Here is a 17,691-nt window from a genome sequence, read left to right as displayed (position 1 = left end):
TTAAAATGTAGCAAGTTTGTTCTATCCACTATCAGTCGAATTTGGTTTAGTTGTCTGTGGCCGTGCCTTGTTAAGGCATGCGTCGAGGGTTCGAGTCCCCTTCGTTAAGACTATTTTTGAACGCGTAAATAGTCTTAGTCAATAATTAGTCTAACTTAGACTAGTAATGGTATACAAGCCGAAAAACAGCTCACATAAAATAGTCTTAGTTAGACTAATTACTGTAGGCAGTGTAGTTAGTTCAGTAAATACACTCGGCATCTAGTTCCTTGCGGGATAAGCCCCCACATTACCGTGTGTTCAAGATTGGTAATCAGAACCCGGGATACGCTGCAGTACCCTAACCTTTCGGCCACCACTCAGAGAGCTACGGCACAGGACGTCCATTTAACATCTGACGGAAGGCATTTTGGTCGGGATGTCCAGGTACATCTTCGGCGCATACGTTTGACTGCTGTCGCATTTCGACCAGGGGATTCATACGTACTGTAGACATAAAAGCAATATCGCCGTGGTGGAACCACTGATCATATATTTCCAACTCAAATTCATGTCCGCAAAGGCGAAGTATCTACATCAACATTGAATAGCGTGTTGTTGATGCAACCGGTAATACTACATGAATGTCTATGTGTGAATCAGGTATCTCAGACGTTCGACTGCGTAGTTACGACACAACCGTCTCCGACCTGCCAGGGCAATGCGGCTGATGACAGTTTTCTCTCGTGTACACATCGATCCGAGCTCAGCTATCCTGCTAATCCTTGCGCATACCCTCCCACCGTTCAAATCCATCCACATGGATCCCCAGCGAGTCAAGCATTCTCCCAACGCTCTGCTCAATGACATCCTCAATCGTCTTCGGTCTCGTGTAAAACGCTGGCACTGGAGGGAAAATCGTCGCTCCGGCCCTCTGCACGACCGACATGTTGTCGAGGTGCACCGCACTCAGAGGAGTCTCCCGGACGACGAGGACGAGCTTCCTTCCCTCCTTGAGACACACATCAGCAGAGCGTGAGATGAGGTCGTCGCAATAGCCCGAACGAACGGCAGCGAGGGATTTCATGGAGCATGGGACGATAATCATGCCGTCATGAAGAAAGCTGCCCGACGAAGGCGGGGCGGTGAGATCCTTGAGTGCGTACGTATATGTCGCGAGCTTTTTGACGTGCTCCGCAGGTATGTCGGTCTCGTACTTCATCGTCGCGAGAGCCCACTTGGAAAAAATCAGATGAGTTTCGACGTCGAGGCTGCGAAGGATCTCGAGCAGGCGAATGGCAAGAACTGCGCCGGTGGCACCTGTAACACCGACGACAATCCTAGTCTTACGCGGGGTCATCGTTTGGACGGGTCGAGGCTCTGGCGTAGTGGTGAACGGCGCTGACGACGACGGGATTTTCGTCTGCCCGAGAGAGGTCCGAGCGCGAAGGCGCGCAGCCTTCGCCACGGCATGGGAGAAATTCCTTGGAGCCACCATTGACGACAAACGAGGAATGAGGATCTGAAGAAGCAGGCGTGTCGAATCGCCCGCCACAGAGTCACCTGAAGGTGGGACTTGCAAACAGTGCATACTGTACCAAAGTGTTGTGTTATTACAGTACAGAGAAACCTCCCAATAGTGGCACAGTGGAACTTATTGGATGTGCAAGGAACAACCGCAGTGCGCAGGAATGAAATACTAAATATACTGATTTAGAACCTCTCAGATCGTTGTGCAATCCACCCGTGCAAGTTAAAGGTCTCACCACTGGTGGCCACTTCAATTACATTAATTCAGTGTACTGTCAATGATGTGGCAGAGATCATCATTACAATTTTCCGAGAAAATTAGAATGCAGTTGTGCCACTTTTGGAAGGTTATTCGGTACTCTGCGATACCACCACATTGTATTGTAAAGTACCGAATTCCCTTTGTTATAAACTTCTATATGTTATGACATACACCACCCATTCAGCCAGTCAGCGGTCGAACGGGAAAGACCTCTGTGCATCCTTTCTTATCACATAAATCACCTCGAACTGTATTTTCCGCAGATCATTTTGCCAACGAGTGGCTCCCGTACAGCAACGAAGACCAAAAGGACGTCCTTGGCTACCAAGAGGTCACGGTCGAAAGGTGAAGGTTAACACCGTGTCGAGCTACGCCTCCTTCTACAAACTAGAGTTCAATAGTCGTCGAACACTCATTTTATCACGGTGGAGAAATCGAGCCAAAATCGAGGACACATGTGATGAAAGGGGTGGCAGCAAAAAGAAAAAGTCTCGTAAGAAAGGTGAGGCTATAAAAGAGGAGGAGATGAATTTAGTTCGTTGGATAAATGATCTACGTGATGAGAGGGTGCCGGTGACACCGACGATGTTGCGTCTCCAAGCTCTTGAAGTCGCGAAAGCAGCTAACTTCTACCTATTTGGAGCATCATGGTGTTGGCAAGAGCGTTTTAAAGCAATGCATAGTCATCTCGTTGTTGCCCTTGAGTGAACACTTCAAATAATCCTCAATTCGTTTTAGAGCTCAAATGTTCACTTCAGATAGACATCCATCCCTGGTCTATGTTGGTAGTATGTATGGGTGCCGTAAGTTATTGTCCAAAACAAAGGGAATTCGGTACATACAGCACGGTACTATATCACCCATCAAATGTCGCCTGACGACATTTGATGGGTGATATTATTTTACTTTGAGTATAGTATTCTCGTCCCGTGTCATGTGACCAAATGTCCCCAATTTGGGATCGCATAAGTCAACATCTGTCGAAATCAATTGCACGAAAAATCATAAACTTTCCCAAAAGTTGACGCGGCCCGCTTGCAATGTGAGGAATATATCGCCCTTTCCTGAATGTGCAGCTTCGTTTCGTTGCAAATTCACGCACATCAGGTGAGATAAACATAAAGTACTGTAGCGTCCAGTGTGTGTTTACGGAAAAGAGACATTTCGTCAGAAAGAACAATAGGAGGAGTGAAATGTCCCATCGTGCGTAAGTATACTGTACAGTTTACTCTAGGGCCAACCATGATACTGCCCATCGGAAGGTCCAGAAAGAAATTGAGTTGATTAACTGGTTATTCCTAGTTGCTCTTACTTGGCTACTGACTGTTTGAATTTGAATTTGATTTGTTTGAATGGGATATTGAGTTTTGGAATTGGAAAAGTCCATGGGGGGACGCCAAGTGCGTAGTTTAGTGGTACTTAGACCACTGGACCACCAGGAGGCCCGTTGGGATCGTTCAAGAGGAAGGACTCCTTCCTCTTCAACGATCTCAACTGGACCCGACCCTGACGAAAATCCTATGCGCATGATTGTTTCATTCGTCAATTTCCTTGAGTTACAATACGTGTACGCCGCCACGATGCTTTCATCTCGCCTGTCACGGAAGGCCGGGCAGCTCTCGTCGGCGCGAGCATCGGTCAACGTCGGAAATAACATCTCTCCGGCCGGCCAGAGCTTTCTCCACTCGGGAGCCTCTCCGGACTACGACCCGGCCCAGAACTTGCCCCACTTGAACTTCCGTTCGTTCGTGGAGGCACTCAAGGTCGATGGTGACATCGCGGAAATCAACGCGGAAAAGGACCCGATCCTTGAGGTTAGCGCGATCATTCGTCGCTCAAACGAGTTGGATGACAAGGCCCCACTGTTCAACAACGTCAAGGGAGCCAAGAACGGACTCTTTCGCATTCTGGGTGGACCGAATTCGCACCGGCAGCCGTCTAAGGGCAAGTACGGTCGCCTCGCGCGGCACCTTGCCTTGCCTCCTGACTCCGGCATGAAGCAGATTCTTGACAAGATGTTGTCGGCCAAGGAAGCGCAGCCAATTCCGCCTCGTGTGGTCGCGACAGGCACCTGTAAAGAGAACAAGCTCGTGAGCGATGCGATCGACCTCACTGCTCTTCCTGTGCCTCTCATTCACAAGGACGACGGTGGCAAGTACATTCAGACGTATGGCATGCACATCGTCCAGTCACCCGACGGAAAGTGGACGAATTGGTCCATTGCCCGTGCTATGATCTACGACAACAAGCATCTCGTGGGTCTGGTCATTGAACCGCAGCACATCTGGCAGATCCATCAGATGTGGAAGAAGGAAGGAAAGGATGTTCCGTGGGCCCTGTGCTTCGGCGTTCCTCCCGCCGCTATCATGGCTTCCAGCATGCCTCTTCCGGATGGCCTCATGGAGTCAAGTTACATTGGCGCTCTGACCGGCCACGCCATTGACGTCGTCAAGTGCGAGACGAATGACTTGCTCGTGCCTGCCAACTCGGAGATTGTGCTTGAGGGTACGCTGTCGGCTACCGAGACTGCACCGGAAGGTCCCTTCGGTGAGATGCATGGTTACGTTTTCCCAGGCGACTCCCACCAGTGCCCGAAGTAAGTCACGCGTTTCCTTTTGCTGTCATTGGATGATCCGAACTGATGTTGATTTGCAGATACCGCGTGAACTGCATCACCCATCGCAATGACGCGATCCTCCCAGTGTCTGCCTGCGGGCGTCTCACTGACGAGACGCACACAATGATCGGTCCACTGGCGGCCGCGGAGATTGGTTATCTGTGCAAGCAGCATGGGCTTCCGATCATCGACGCGCACTCGCCGTTGGTGTCGCAGGTGACTTGGGTCGTGCTCAAGGTGGACACGGCAAAGCTGCGGGCGATGGACACCGACTCGGAGACGTTCAGGAAGCAAGTCGGTGACCTCGTGTTCAACGAAAAGGCTGGATACACCATCCACCGCCTTGTGCTCGTGGGTGACGATATTGACGTGTTCGACGAAGCCGATGTCATGTGGGCGTTCTCCACCCGCTGCCGTCCGGATGATGACGAGACGTTCTACCCAGACGTGCGCGCTTTCCCGCTTATTCCATACAACAGCCACGGAGGCCACAGTCCGGTTCAGGGTGGCAAGGTCGTGAGTGATGCACTCTTGCCGATCGAGTACACGAAGGGCCGGGACTGGGTGGCCGCGAGCTTTAAGGAGAGTTACCCCGAGGATGTCAAGAACAAGGTCCTGTCCGAGTGGAAGAGCATGGGCTTTGAGACATCGGACAAGTAGAGTGGTCATGGCGTTTAAGTGCTGTAACATGCCGGGGCTCAACCGTAAGCTCATTGCGCCTGTTTGTGATATTCTTCCACCTTGCCGTAGGCCGCACCTGGACACGGATGGCGGGCTCGCCAGCCCGTCCGTGCTCCACGATCAAACAACACGAATACAGTAGATTGTATCCAACCTTGGTCAGAGCGTGTGGGTCGGGAAATGGCGGCTGCGCTTCATGAGAACCGTGCACAGGTGGTAATTATTGAGATAAGGTGATCTGAGCATATTAAAATCTTCAACCGTCCGTCTGTCAGTTTTTGAGCGAGCTCCTTCCGTAATAATGACGAAACCATTGGCTAAAATTGGCTCTATTGCTGCCTGGTGAGGTTAAGTGGCCTTCTACTTGATGTTTATGTGTTTTCTATAGAAGCCTTTTGATAATATAAAAAAACGCGACTTGATGTCGTGCCTCTGTCGGGGTGTTGTTGCTTCTGGTTGATCTCGTGGTTTGAAGTTGGATAGGTAGCTGTGCATCGGGTCTGTTCTTGTGCTTGGTTGTTGTAGGTTAAATTGTCGAGTCTTGTGGGTTTGTGTCAATGTCCGAACTGCTTCCAGGTCGGCTTTTGCTGGTGTGCTCGATTGCACTACGAAGAAGCGCTGTAGTTCTTGATCCAGTTTTTGGATGGGGCTGTCGCGCTGTGTTGTCGCTGGTTTTGCACTGAGGTGCTTTTGGATTGTTTTATCCACACTGTCGATTCGGAGGTACGTCTTCGCTGCGTCTCCGAGCTAGGCTCTATTGCTGCAGAGGCGGCTGATTATATGTTGGTGTGGTCAACACAACTGTACTTACCTAGATTGGTGTGGTCAACATAAACTTACTTATAAGAAGTATGTAAATGACAGCACTACACATGTATTCACTGAGCACTAAATGGCACTTAGAACTTAGTAAGTGCACTCCATGTATGTATGTTGTTACACATGATAGCCACTGTCGACACGTCGACATGTACCACAGTACTATTGTTAGTATATCACCTAAAAATACATCAGACACGACGAGTAGTAGCAGTACGGGAGCTATGATGTCGCTGGAGCGTGACGCTACGGTAGTTGGGTAACGCAAAACAGGGGGCAATACTTCCAGCAGCGGCACGGCACAGTACTTGGAGAATCACAATACAAGGGGCTATACGGAAGGCATTGAAGGCAACATGCTTGTGTTCTGCCATCAACATCGTGACAACAACGTGGCTGTGGCGGGTTGCTGGGCCCAGCTGAACTGGCGTGAGCTTGCTATTGCCACCTTTTTTTACAAGTACTCCACCGTGAAGCAAGCTGGAATGGCTGAGCGCGTACCTCGTAATCAACCTCAGATTGATGTCGGCACCGAACACGCTACCCCGCAGCCAATTCTGCAAATCATGCAGTACGCGGAACCACTCACCCCACCATCTAGCATTGAAGAAGTTGATACCTTGTCGCTGTCGAATGATCACGAGGTCCCTGCTGCTCCTGTACCAGCTCCTCGCCCTCGTGCTCGCGCGATCCGCCTTCGTCACGGCATCATGAGCCACATTCGCCGTCGCTGAGCAAGATGGACGAGAGAGCAGTTGCTAGGAGTTAGTCCCCGACTAGGTGAATCGACTAGGTGACCACTAGTCGACGACCATCGCTGCATAAAGTGATCACGAAAATTATATCAATACATTTTTGAATGCTTGTCTACTAGAGTGTATCTAAGTGTGCTCAGAGTGTGTGAATCGGGAAATGGAGGATCCACTTCATGAGAATCGAGCCCTGGTGGTTTAGTGAAAATCACCTGTTGAAGTGATACATTGCATGAGATCGGCTTAGAGCAGGTATCTAACGGTAGATACGTTTGAATGATACAGGGAATGATACATCTATACGTAAAAGTTTCAAATCTATAGCAGAACTGCGATTTCTACAGAAGGTGTATGTGTGGTGTAGGGTATTCCAGAATAGCCCATCATGGACTATTTGACTTTGTGTTTACCTGTCAGAATCGTTCTGTTTTTCCCGCATTGATGTAGAGGGGTATAACTGTTGAAGCGAGTATCTTTTGTCTTCATCTGAGGTTGCCGCACCCGTGGCATTAAACTATCTTCGACCAATAACATCAATGGCTGTGTGGACTACAAGTAGAGTGCAATCCGTGATGACGGTTAAATTGCCTTGTTCACTAAAGTCCAGGATACCAAAGAAGTACATTAGACGATAATGCAGGGAAAAGATCTAGCGATCATTTGCGAAGAAGCGCGTATTAGTGTAATTCATCAGCTCGCACAAGAGTCATCACTTGTCGCATCAATGCAACCTACAATCGAATATAGATATCGTTGTCATTGAACCTTTCATGCAGTACTCCGAAGCTGGCGTCGTTCTAACTTAATGGCTTGTACCTAAGAAGTATTTGATGTAAGACCGGAAAAGTAAGTAGACAATGATTCCTCTCCTCCATTTTGTAGTGTAACAGGGCTGCTATTGAAGCACCCGATGGCACATGCAATGACGGACGAAATGAACGGAATGGACGGAAGGTGGACGGATGGATGATGGACGGATGGCGGTCCGGCGGATCCTTGCGAATGAGCGGCTGGCGTGACGGCAAGGGAACTGAGCGAGTACCTCCGGCGAGCAGCCGGCACGCAAGTGAGACCGCTGGGTCCCTGGAGTCGAGTGGCTGGGCGGATGATGGCTGGACGGAGCCCCTCTGTGAGGGCTCACTTTGGAAACGGCGCTGAAGAGTGCAAGTGGTCGTAAAGGACTGCGAATTGGACGGACGGGCGGCCAAGCGAGCTGCTGGTAGCAATTTGTGCACAGGCGGTGTAGCTAGCCGTAGTTGATTGCATTGGCAGGAGACTAAATAAAGTAGGTCGTGTGTCAGTGAGTCACACACCGGCGCAGTGGATCTGAGTTGTCCACTGACGGCCAGACGGACTTCGGCGCAAATCGGCACCGTGTCGACCAACCCCGGCGTGCAGGGGGATCATTAAGACACGCTGCAGTAGTAAAATACCCTACGTAGTAGCAGTGTATTCACCTCATGTACACTACGTGGATGCTGCAACACACAATGCAGCTGCCTTAAGCCACAACACAGTTCCCAATGGGTTGACACTACGTTTGGTGATCGTCGTTTCAAGAAGTTGTTTCGATCCGTTCAGAGAACACCTCGCTTGTGCGTCGAATGGCACCGGTGTGTGCTTCGACGCCGAACTTATCAATGCACAGTCCAGCACATAGAGAAGCAAAACCTCTGACAGAGTCTCACCGACATGTCCAACACATCGACCCCTGCAATCTGCGCTCGCAATCGTGCCATTAAACCGAGGACATGGTGACTAATGAGGTATTAGTGCCTTTGAATGTGCGGAGCTAACAGTACTATGAGTAGCATTCGTACTTCAATTACTTCTGGTATGATCAGCATTATGTTTCTAATTCATACCTAATACCATAGCTTTTGGTTCCCCCGTGCCGCTCGCAAATTCACCCTGGTTTGATTATAAATAACAAGTCGTTTAACAGTAGCAAAACCTGGATGACGCACTCAAGACATCAGATACCCACACGCTCACAAAATAGGAAAAATTGATAATAGATACAATTAGTCATTGTAAACTAAGAGCTGGGTCTATTTGGGCTGGGTGACCTCGCTTTCTTTTAATGCGTTTGTCCACAAAACCGGTCGTTTGGCGGATGTTCCATCAGGGGCCACGCCTAGCATCGTTTATACCGATGTGAGATGAACACAACAATCTAAGTTTAAACCAGGTACGGCGACTGTATTGACGAAACTCTGGTTGTACCAACCAACCGAGAGCCGGTTGCGACTCGGCATCGTACCCCGTTTCTGTAGCTGTCTGTTTCTCCAATGCAGTGGGTCTTCTCGTCAGCGCTACTGACTTATAATGTTGAGAAACTTAGTACAGGCTTTCATTAGAGACCGATTTTGCATGATCAGGAACCAGTTCGATTAACAATGCCTGTTCAGAAGTGATCCGTCGAGGTACCTCTGTACCCAACGGCTCCCACGGTCTCAACCCAGACCCGCAGGTCCCTCACGACAAAACAAAGCCACAGACAGATAAGAGAGATCAATGCAGTTTTCAGATTAGCTCGGTAGTGAGCAACTGGCCTGGCAGAAGGCTGCGCGAAACAACAAAGTTAAACTTTAGCTAAGTTCCGTATTTCGGAACTCCGCGCGGGCTCACGCGCGTGGCAGCATGGAGCACGAAGACAACCAGGGGGTCCGAAGCGCCGAAGCCCTAGAGGACCCGGACGTGGACCAGCTGGCGGAGCGTGTCGCCGCGATGCAGCTGGAGAGCGCTGCGTCACGCACGCCGAGATCGCCAGGGCTCCGACTCCAGATTTCGAACCCCTTCGAGCAAGTGTCCGCCGAGGAAGCGGACGAGGCCATGGCTACAGCTAGTCCATACGCCGGCGGTCAGAGCGTCGCAGCAGCGCCAGCGCTTCCGCAGCCACCCAGGTTTCAAGGCCGGACTATGCAGGACCTTCATGCGCCAGTACGAGACGTACATGGGCGCCATCAACGCGCTGCAGACCCAGTGGGGCAGGGTGTTCGCGATGCCCGTGGGCGCCTGCATCGATTCCAGGACGAAGCGGATGGTGGCTCAATACGAGTTCAACCAGCCGCCACACCTGATCTCGGAGGACCAGTAGATCGGGTACTTCAGGCAGGCGAACACGCCCTCGCACATCGACTACGCGTCCGTGAATGAAGCGATTAAGAAGCTTCAGATGAGGACGACGTGGCCTGAGCCGGAGAGTAGGATGATGAACCTCCAGGCGGATCTGGAGGCGATACTGGACAAGTTCAATCTCACGGATGTGGCTTTCGAGCACGAGCAGCGCAGAATCGTGAAGTACCTCGCGAACGCGCTCACACCTGCCAGTTTCAAGGCCGTGATCGTGATGAAGCTCACGTTGCACGAGAACAAGAGGTATAAGAACGAAGTTGTACCGTTTTGCTCGTGGGTGACCAAGCTCATGCGTGAGTTCATGAACTGGGAGCACGCTGCGCAGGCACCAGCAAGTGCACGGAGCATGGAGCAGAACCACCAGCAACAGCGAAGTTCCAACCGTGGAAATACGGGTGGACGTGGAGCGAGTGGTGACCGTGGCCAAGGCGGTGGTCGTGGCCAAGGTGTTGGTAGTGGCGGTGGAGACCGAAGCGGTGCCAATGATAACCGTGGAGGCCATGATGGGCGTGCGGGCGGTGATGTCGCGAGGACATTGCAGGCTAGGGGATCCACTGGCGCGCGTCCAGCTGGAGCAAGCGACGAGGACACCTCCGGGAGACCTTCGCGCGGTGCATGCTTGAAGTGTCGATCGATGGACCATCAAGTGCGAGACTGTCCGAGTTGCCAGCCCGGCGAAGCCACGAGATTGCTGCAGGCGCTTCGTGAGCGCCGTGAAGCTGCCCGTGATATTTTCGCTAGACGGTTTGCAGTCGTGGAACCCGAAGAGAGCCCCATGCAGCAAGAAGACGCGGACGATGACAGGGGCACGGTGGCTGCTGAGGTGGACGGACAAGCTGTTACGGCCCTCTTGCTGGGCTCTGGCGCTGATACGTCACTCGTGACCAGCGGTGTGCTTGAGGAGCTGCGTAGCTCAGGCAAGGACGTGCCCGTAAGGATGGTAAACGGGGTTCGCTTGAATCCTGTTTGCGGTCATGAAGTTCAGATGAAGCGCCAAGTTACTTTCAAAGAAGTAGTGCTCACGACGTCCGCAGGCCCATTAATGCTGAGAAACCTGGCATGTTACGTCGAAGAAGACAATGCATCGCTGGTGTTGACAGTCGGTCGGCCGGTCATGAAAATCTTGGGATACTCGACGGATAAGCTCTTGGCGAAGGCGAAGGACTCCCGCTCAGAGTGGGAAGTCGGTGAGCTCCAGCAAGAGTGTACAGGGGAGGAAGCACCACCGACGGCGCTGCAGCGTGTCTGCCGTCTGCAGGTACTGGGCCGAGACCCACTACTGACTGCTGAAGCTAGTGATGACGTTGAACGTTACGAAACGATGACATCATTGCCGACGATGCGTCCGACGACTCAGACGAAATCGTGCTGTGCTTAGAGAAGAAGGTCGAGGTGGCCACGAAGATGGGCCTGACGCTCGATGGCCGTGCGAAACTGCGCGCCATTTTGCACTGCCGAGTGAACTGCTTTCGGTTGGAGTTTGGGAATGACCCCCCCCAGTGAAGGTAGCGCCCATGCAGGTGCGGCTCAACCTGACGCGCAGCCAGTGAGAGCTCAGCCTCGCCGTTACTCCCCCAATGATCGTGCGTTCTTAAATCGACATACAGCGAGTCTGCTTGAGCATGGGTTCGTCTTCAAGAACCACCGGAGCCGGTGGGCGTCAGCACCGAGGATTGTGCGGAAACGGGAGCAGAACGCCGACCCGACGGCTGACCCACGCATGACCATAGATACTCGAGGTGTGAACGAACGAACGGATCCCATGCCGTGGACTATGCCGGTGTTAGAAGTGGTGCTTGGCGATTTGGAGGGAGCGAAGGTGTTTTTCGTTCTTGACTGGTTTCGAGGGTACTGGCAGCTGCCACTACACCCCGACTCTCAAGAGCTCTATTCATTCGTGACCCACCGCGGCATCTACACGCCGATCAGGGTACCGATGGGAGCTACCGATGCGGTGGCATATTGCCAAGGGGTTGTCGAAGAAATCTTTGGGGATCTACTCGGGAACTGTATACTGGCGTGGCTAGACGATATCTTGGGCTACGCCGAGAGCAAGTAAGCCTTGCTCGAGGTGTTGGACACGGTTCTCGAGCGGTGTGCAGCCTATGACTTGAAGCTGCACGCCAAGAAGTGCCAGTTCTTCGCCACGGAGGTAAAGTGGTGTGGGCGGATTATTTCGGCGGCCGGAGTCAAGCATTGTCCGGAACGCGTACAAGGTCTTGTGGTGATGCACCTGCCTCAGACCGCCGGGGATCTGCAACAATACCTATGTGCTGCCAACTGGATGCGACAGAGCATACCAGTGTACACACGCATCACGTCGTGCTTGTACAACGCGCTTGGACACGCTGCTCAGCGTGTTGGCTCGCATAAGAAGACTCAGCTGGCCAAGGTGCGCCTCGAAGACATTGGCTCGGGCGACCAAGAGATCACCGGTTTCGAGGACGTGCGCACAGCATTGCTGGGGATGGTGCCCTTGGCACACCCAAGTCCGACCGCAGACGTGTGCCTGTACACCGACGCAAGCCAAGATTTCTGGGGGGCCGTCGTGACCCAGCTCGAGTCCCATGAAGTATCACTGCCATTGGATCAGCAGAACCATCGCCCGTTGGCATTCCTGAGTGGGCGGTTCGTGGGTGCAGCGGTGCGGTGGCCGACCATCGAGAAAGAAGCGTAAGCAATCGTTGAAGCAACACGCCGACTTGACTAACTATTGTTGAGGCCAAAGGGTTTTCGACTGTATACCGACCACCGGAACCTCGTGTATATCTTCGATCCGTACGCGACGGACGGGACCATGGCGAAATACCAGGCGGACAAGCTGCAACGATGGGCGCTGTCGCTACTCTCCTTCCGCTACGTGATCGAGCACGTACCTGGAGAGGCAAATGTATGGGGATATCTGCTCAGTCGTTGGGGTGCTGGACAAGACCAGCCCGCGGACCGGGCAGGCGTGCGAGTCGCTCGTCTCGCGGTGGTCGAGCGTGTTTCGCCCATTGAGGAACCTGATTTTGTCTGGCCAACGGAGGCACAGATCAAGGAGCTGCAACAGCATGCACAAGACGCTGGTGCCGACCTGCAAGGTGGTCAGTGGAGTGATAGACTGCAGCTCATGGTGACACCTCCTGGCCAGGTGTGCATTCCTGCGGATAGTGCCGAAATGCAGCAGCGCCTTTGCATTATTGCACACGCGGGTGCCGGTGGACACCGAGGCGCAAAGACGACGGCCAAGGCACTGTCGGAGCTGTTCTTCTGGCCGACGCTGACCAAAGATGTCGCCGTCTTCGTGGACGGGTGCTTGCATTGCATGATGACTGCCGGGGACCGTATACCTCGTCCCTTCGGGGAGACTTTGAAGGCTACGAAACCAAATGAACTGCTTCACTTCGACTACCTGACAATGATTGAGGGGGACAATGGCATGAAGTATGTGCTCGTTCTAAAGGACGGCATGAGCGGTTTTGTGGAGCTGATTTCGTTTGCCGACGCCACCGCCGACAACGCGTACCAAGGTTTAATTGATTGGTTCAAGCGATTTGGTGTCGAACCGCAGTGGGTCTCTGACCAAGGCGCTCATTTCCGCAATCAGATCATCGAGCTCTTGCAGCGGGCGCTGGGTGTGCAGCACCACTTCACGACGGCTTACACGCCGTGGGCCAATGGCACCGTCAAAGTGGTCAACCGCGAGATATTGAAGTGTGTGCGTGCTCTCCTGAGTGAGCGCAAGCTGCATGTCCGGGACTGGCCTGCCGTGTTGCCCGTGGTGCAGGCGGCTTTGAATGGGATGACAGCTGACCGACTGAACGGCGTCACGCCTCTGACGGCGTTCACGGCGTTGCCTGGTGGTGCGCAGCTCCGCCACCTCCTTCATCCTCATGCTCCGACGGAGGAGTGGGTTACTGCCGCCGTTCAGGCGCACCTGGCAAAAGTACGTGCGGCCCTCGATGGGATGCATGCCGAACTGGTCGATGCCAGCGAGAAGCGACGCCTTGCTGCACGCGCACGGCACGCGCGGCACCAAGGAGTGCGGCTTCCCAAGTTCAGCGAAGGAGACTTCGTGCTGGTCGCGACCGCTACAGATCGTAGTGGGCATAAACTCGCGTTGATTTGGCGCGGACCGAAGCGAATCATCAGGGCCCTGAACGACTACACTTTCGAGGTGCAAGATATTGTAGTCCCGTTTGCTGTGGTGATCCGCCACGCATCTCGCCTGCAGCTGTATCGGGATGCAGCCAGAGGTTAAGTGGAGGAGCTCACAGAGCAAGCCATCTATGGCGATGGAGGCCATCTTGTTGAAGGTCTCCGGGCGTGCCGGCTGAGCCCCGACACCCACCGCTGGGAAATTCAAGTGAAGTGGTTTGACCTTGACGACATCAAGGCCTCGTGGGAGCCTGTAGAGGCGATCCAGCAGGATGTCCCAGTACTATTCCAGGCATTTCTCGATGCGCAGCCTGAGGATCCGCTGCGCTCTCGCCTTGTTCAAGCGCTTTCCACTGCGCAGCAGCAAGCTGCTCGACCTGCTGCGGCTCGGACCAGAGGACGTCAGCCGATCCGTTCGTGGTTACAACTTCCATTTGGGGGGGGGAAGTGATCCGTCGAGGTACCTCTGTACCCAACGGCTCCCACGGTCTCAACCCAGACCCGCGGGTCCCTCACGACAACACAGAGCCACAGACAGATAAAAGAGATCAATGCAGTTTTCAGATTAGCTCGGTAGAGAGCAACTGGCCTGGCAGAAGGCTGCGCGTAACAACAAGAAGCTAGTTTCCGGTACTCGCGCAAAATTCCCGGTGACGTTCGCGTTTCTGTCTGGAATGGAGTTTCTAGGCGGATTGCAGTGCATCGATTCAATGAGTGAATGGCCAGATGGCGGCGTCGCAGGCCCCACGTGATCAACCCCCATTGGTTGTGTGTGGTGAAGTGGATGTTGGAAATTTCGTGATGGACCAACGATGGGCTAGGATCGGACGGGACCGGACGTACGATCGGAGGTTGATGAAGACCGACTTTGGAGGGATTAGATTGGACCTGAGGGGTAGGGGTATGGAGACCCGATGGGTACAGAGGCGCCATCAGTCATCGGTGCATACCGGTATGCGGTACGGTGCGATCATTTCGATATGCGATCGTGGTCACAACTGCGATCCCGATCCCGATCACAAATGTCGATCGGGGCGTACCACTTTGGTGGTACACCCGCAATCATTCCGGAGTAAGGATCTTTGGAAGGTACCTCGGGAGGTGGGTGAAAGAATCCAGTAAGGGGGGAGGATAGGAAGCTGAGATCACTGTTTGTTTTTACCTAATTCGATAAGAAGAAGCTTTCCCTTGCAACACAAGTGGCGTTCGTGCATTCCAGGCTGGGAAGTATATTGGCCCTCCTGACGACTTCGGACTCACCTCGTCGCGCACGGTAATTACGCGGGAGCCCCTGGATCGCTTGGCCAGGTGCGCAACCACTTAACTCCCCCCAGGAGACCCCGCCATAGGAGGCGGCAAGCACGTAAAGGAACACACCCAAGGACACCCCCCACGCCGATCGAGCCCCACCAGACCCCGATCGGCAGACCACCGACGACCGCGTGAAGAATACCCGCGTGGCCGTCACCCCCCCCCCCCCCCCCCCCCCCCCCGATTCCCGGAAGGAGCAGTCCAGCTCCCCACCCCGTCTTGGTAACCACCGACGCCTTCAGTGAACACCGGAAGAGCGTAACCCGCCCCGCCGTCGGGTACACAAGGTGAATACAAGGTTCCGATCGCGCCAGATCAACGGCGTACCCCCTCCGATAGTCGGCAGTCCGGGCGTACCGCTGGTAAGCCGGAGATCACGACAGCAACTTTCGTGATCCCGCTTCGCCATAATGGTGCGCGTGCCCGGATCTTCTGGTGATTCACAGGGATTTCACCGTGAGTCCACAGAAGAAGACGTCAAAATCAAGATGGAACCAGGGAACGAGTCGTCGACGGAAGAAGGATCGCCGCCGATGGCGCTGAAAGCGCCAGGATCCACTGATCGTCAGAGTGCCGGAAGGAGCTCTGACGATGTGAAAGAGGAAGGTTCAGCGATGGACCTAGAAGAAAAGCCTCAAACCCCTCCCCAGGTCCCCTCGGGGACCCCCGCGGATCGCGATGCGAATCGTGATCCGCCGGACGAAGGTCCGACGGTGAAAACCGAAGGACCTTCATCCAAAACCACTCCTCCAGTTCCGCACGCAACCTCGAAGAACAAGAAGTCGAAGACCTCACGCAAGAAGCTGAAGGCACCGGAGTCTGAAGCCGAAGACCAGGAGGATCGCAACACGTGGACGGACGAGCAATTGGAGTCGGCCTTCTTCTACAAGGACCTTTACAAGTTCCTGCACGAAGATCCCGTAATGAAGATCGTGCGCCCGAAGCCAATTGGGGAACTGCAAGGTCCAGTGAAGGCACCAAAGGAAGTAACCAGCCAACTCGAGGCGGTGAAACTGCTGATGCGCATGCTGAACGAAGCAGGAATCGTGCTCGGCTTCTTCGACGCGAACGAGCTATTCGACTTGGAACTACCAATCATCAGGGAATCAATGCTGAGCCTGTTCGCGAAGCTGACGCCCGTTGTCGGTAGCGTCGTCCCGGTTCAACGTGAAAGACCAACACCGACCCGCAGCCAAACCGGATCGTCGCAATATGCCTCAGCCACATCCGAAGCGGGATCGGACAGCTCGATCGATCTGCAGCGGATGACACTTGGACCGGCTGGAGCAACCATGCTACAGTCGCGAAAGGAGAGATCGGAAACCAAGCCGACAGTGATCGCGACGAGCGATCCAGCCCAAGCTCCCCCTGAACGCATGTAATCGTTCTTCAATGCAGCAATGGAGCGTTTCCTGAAGGAACAGCAAGCAGTCTCGACCCCGCCGGTGGACCAAACTAAGCCACCTGGAGCTCAAGACGTTGACATGGAGTCCGTGGAGTCGAATCGCCGGGACCATTCGCACCCGAGCGAATACGATCCGGATGACCTGAGTGTCGACGCTGCCCCTCGTGCCGCAGTCGCATCTGCTGGGACTACAGGCGGCGGAACACTCTCGGCCACAAGGATCCGAGTCTCCGCGATCTCAGAACTGAAGGAATTTTCAGGGAAGGACAACGACGAAGATCGTGCCAGAAGCTGGTTCAGCAAACTGAAGTCTGCTTTCACTCGTGATCAAGCTCCAGACGGCGAGAAGTGTCTGGTGTTTGGTGATTTGCTCACTGGACCCGCACGTAACTGGTACCGACAGCTGAGTCGAACGACGCGTGGCAACTGGAAGGAGTTATCCAAGAACTTCCAAACTCAATACTGCGGGCGTGGTGTATCTGTCGCGAGACAGTACTACCATGCGCGGAAGAGATCGGACGAATCGCCGTTGGAATATCTGCACCGTTTGAATGTCGCCGGTCTACGAGCTCAGCTCTCGATCAAGGATGGATCGATCGAGACCCGCCGTGAGCATGTCGATCACTTCATCGAAACGCTCGACGATCGCGATCTAGCCAGCCAACTGGCGCTGCTCAGGATCCCGGATGCAGACACTCTCGAAGAAACACTACGATCTCGACAACGCGCGAAGGCGAGGCAAGGAAAAACGGTGTATAGATCCATCAAACCCAAGCAGAAGACGCCAACTGGGATCACCCCATTCGCCAACGCTCGCGCGGTTCGTACAGTCCGTACAACGGTCAACTCGAGTGAGTCCGAACCGGAAACCAGCGGATCGGAAGGAGAAGGAGATCTGCGCAGGGTGTACTTCGCGGCAACGCCGGACCAGCCGACTCGATCGCGATCGGATCAGGAGCAACGCCGTCCTAGTCGAGACTCCAATGACCGTCGCCTCGATCGTCCAGCCGGATCTCTCGAGGGAGAAGTCCCGCGGAAGCCATGTTCCCACTGTGGA

The 17,691-nt window shown here is 53.7% G+C and overlaps 2 protein-coding genes across 2 annotated transcripts; one reads left to right on the top strand and one right to left on the bottom strand.

Moving 5' to 3' along the window:
* Nucleotides 1-757: 757 nt before the first annotated feature.
* KRP23_132 (Flavin prenyltransferase PAD1, mitochondrial) lies at nt 758-1,339 on the bottom strand (the record flags this gene model as incomplete). The annotated part of the gene is made up of 1 exon (XM_067883348.1): nt 758-1,339. One exon carries the CDS (start codon nt 1,337-1,339, stop codon nt 758-760), a length of 582 nt encoding a protein of 193 aa, XP_067750687.1.
* A 2,012-nt stretch (nt 1,340-3,351) lies between these two features.
* KRP23_131 (Ferulic acid decarboxylase 1) lies at nt 3,352-5,048 on the top strand (the record flags this gene model as incomplete). The annotated part of the gene is made up of 2 exons (XM_067883237.1): nt 3,352-4,367; nt 4,427-5,048. 2 exons carry the CDS (start codon nt 3,352-3,354, stop codon nt 5,046-5,048), a joined length of 1,638 nt encoding a protein of 545 aa, XP_067750686.1.
* Nucleotides 5,049-17,691: the final 12,643 nt, after the last annotated feature.

Source organism: Phytophthora ramorum (genome assembly GCF_020800215.1).
Source record: "Phytophthora ramorum isolate Pr-102 chromosome Unknown Phyram_PR-102_s0001, whole genome shotgun sequence".
Lineage (NCBI taxonomy): Eukaryota > Oomycota > Peronosporomycetes > Peronosporales > Peronosporaceae > Phytophthora > Phytophthora ramorum.
Note: the sequence above shows the minus strand (reverse complement) of the source record. Positions and strands in the feature narration are given on the sequence as shown.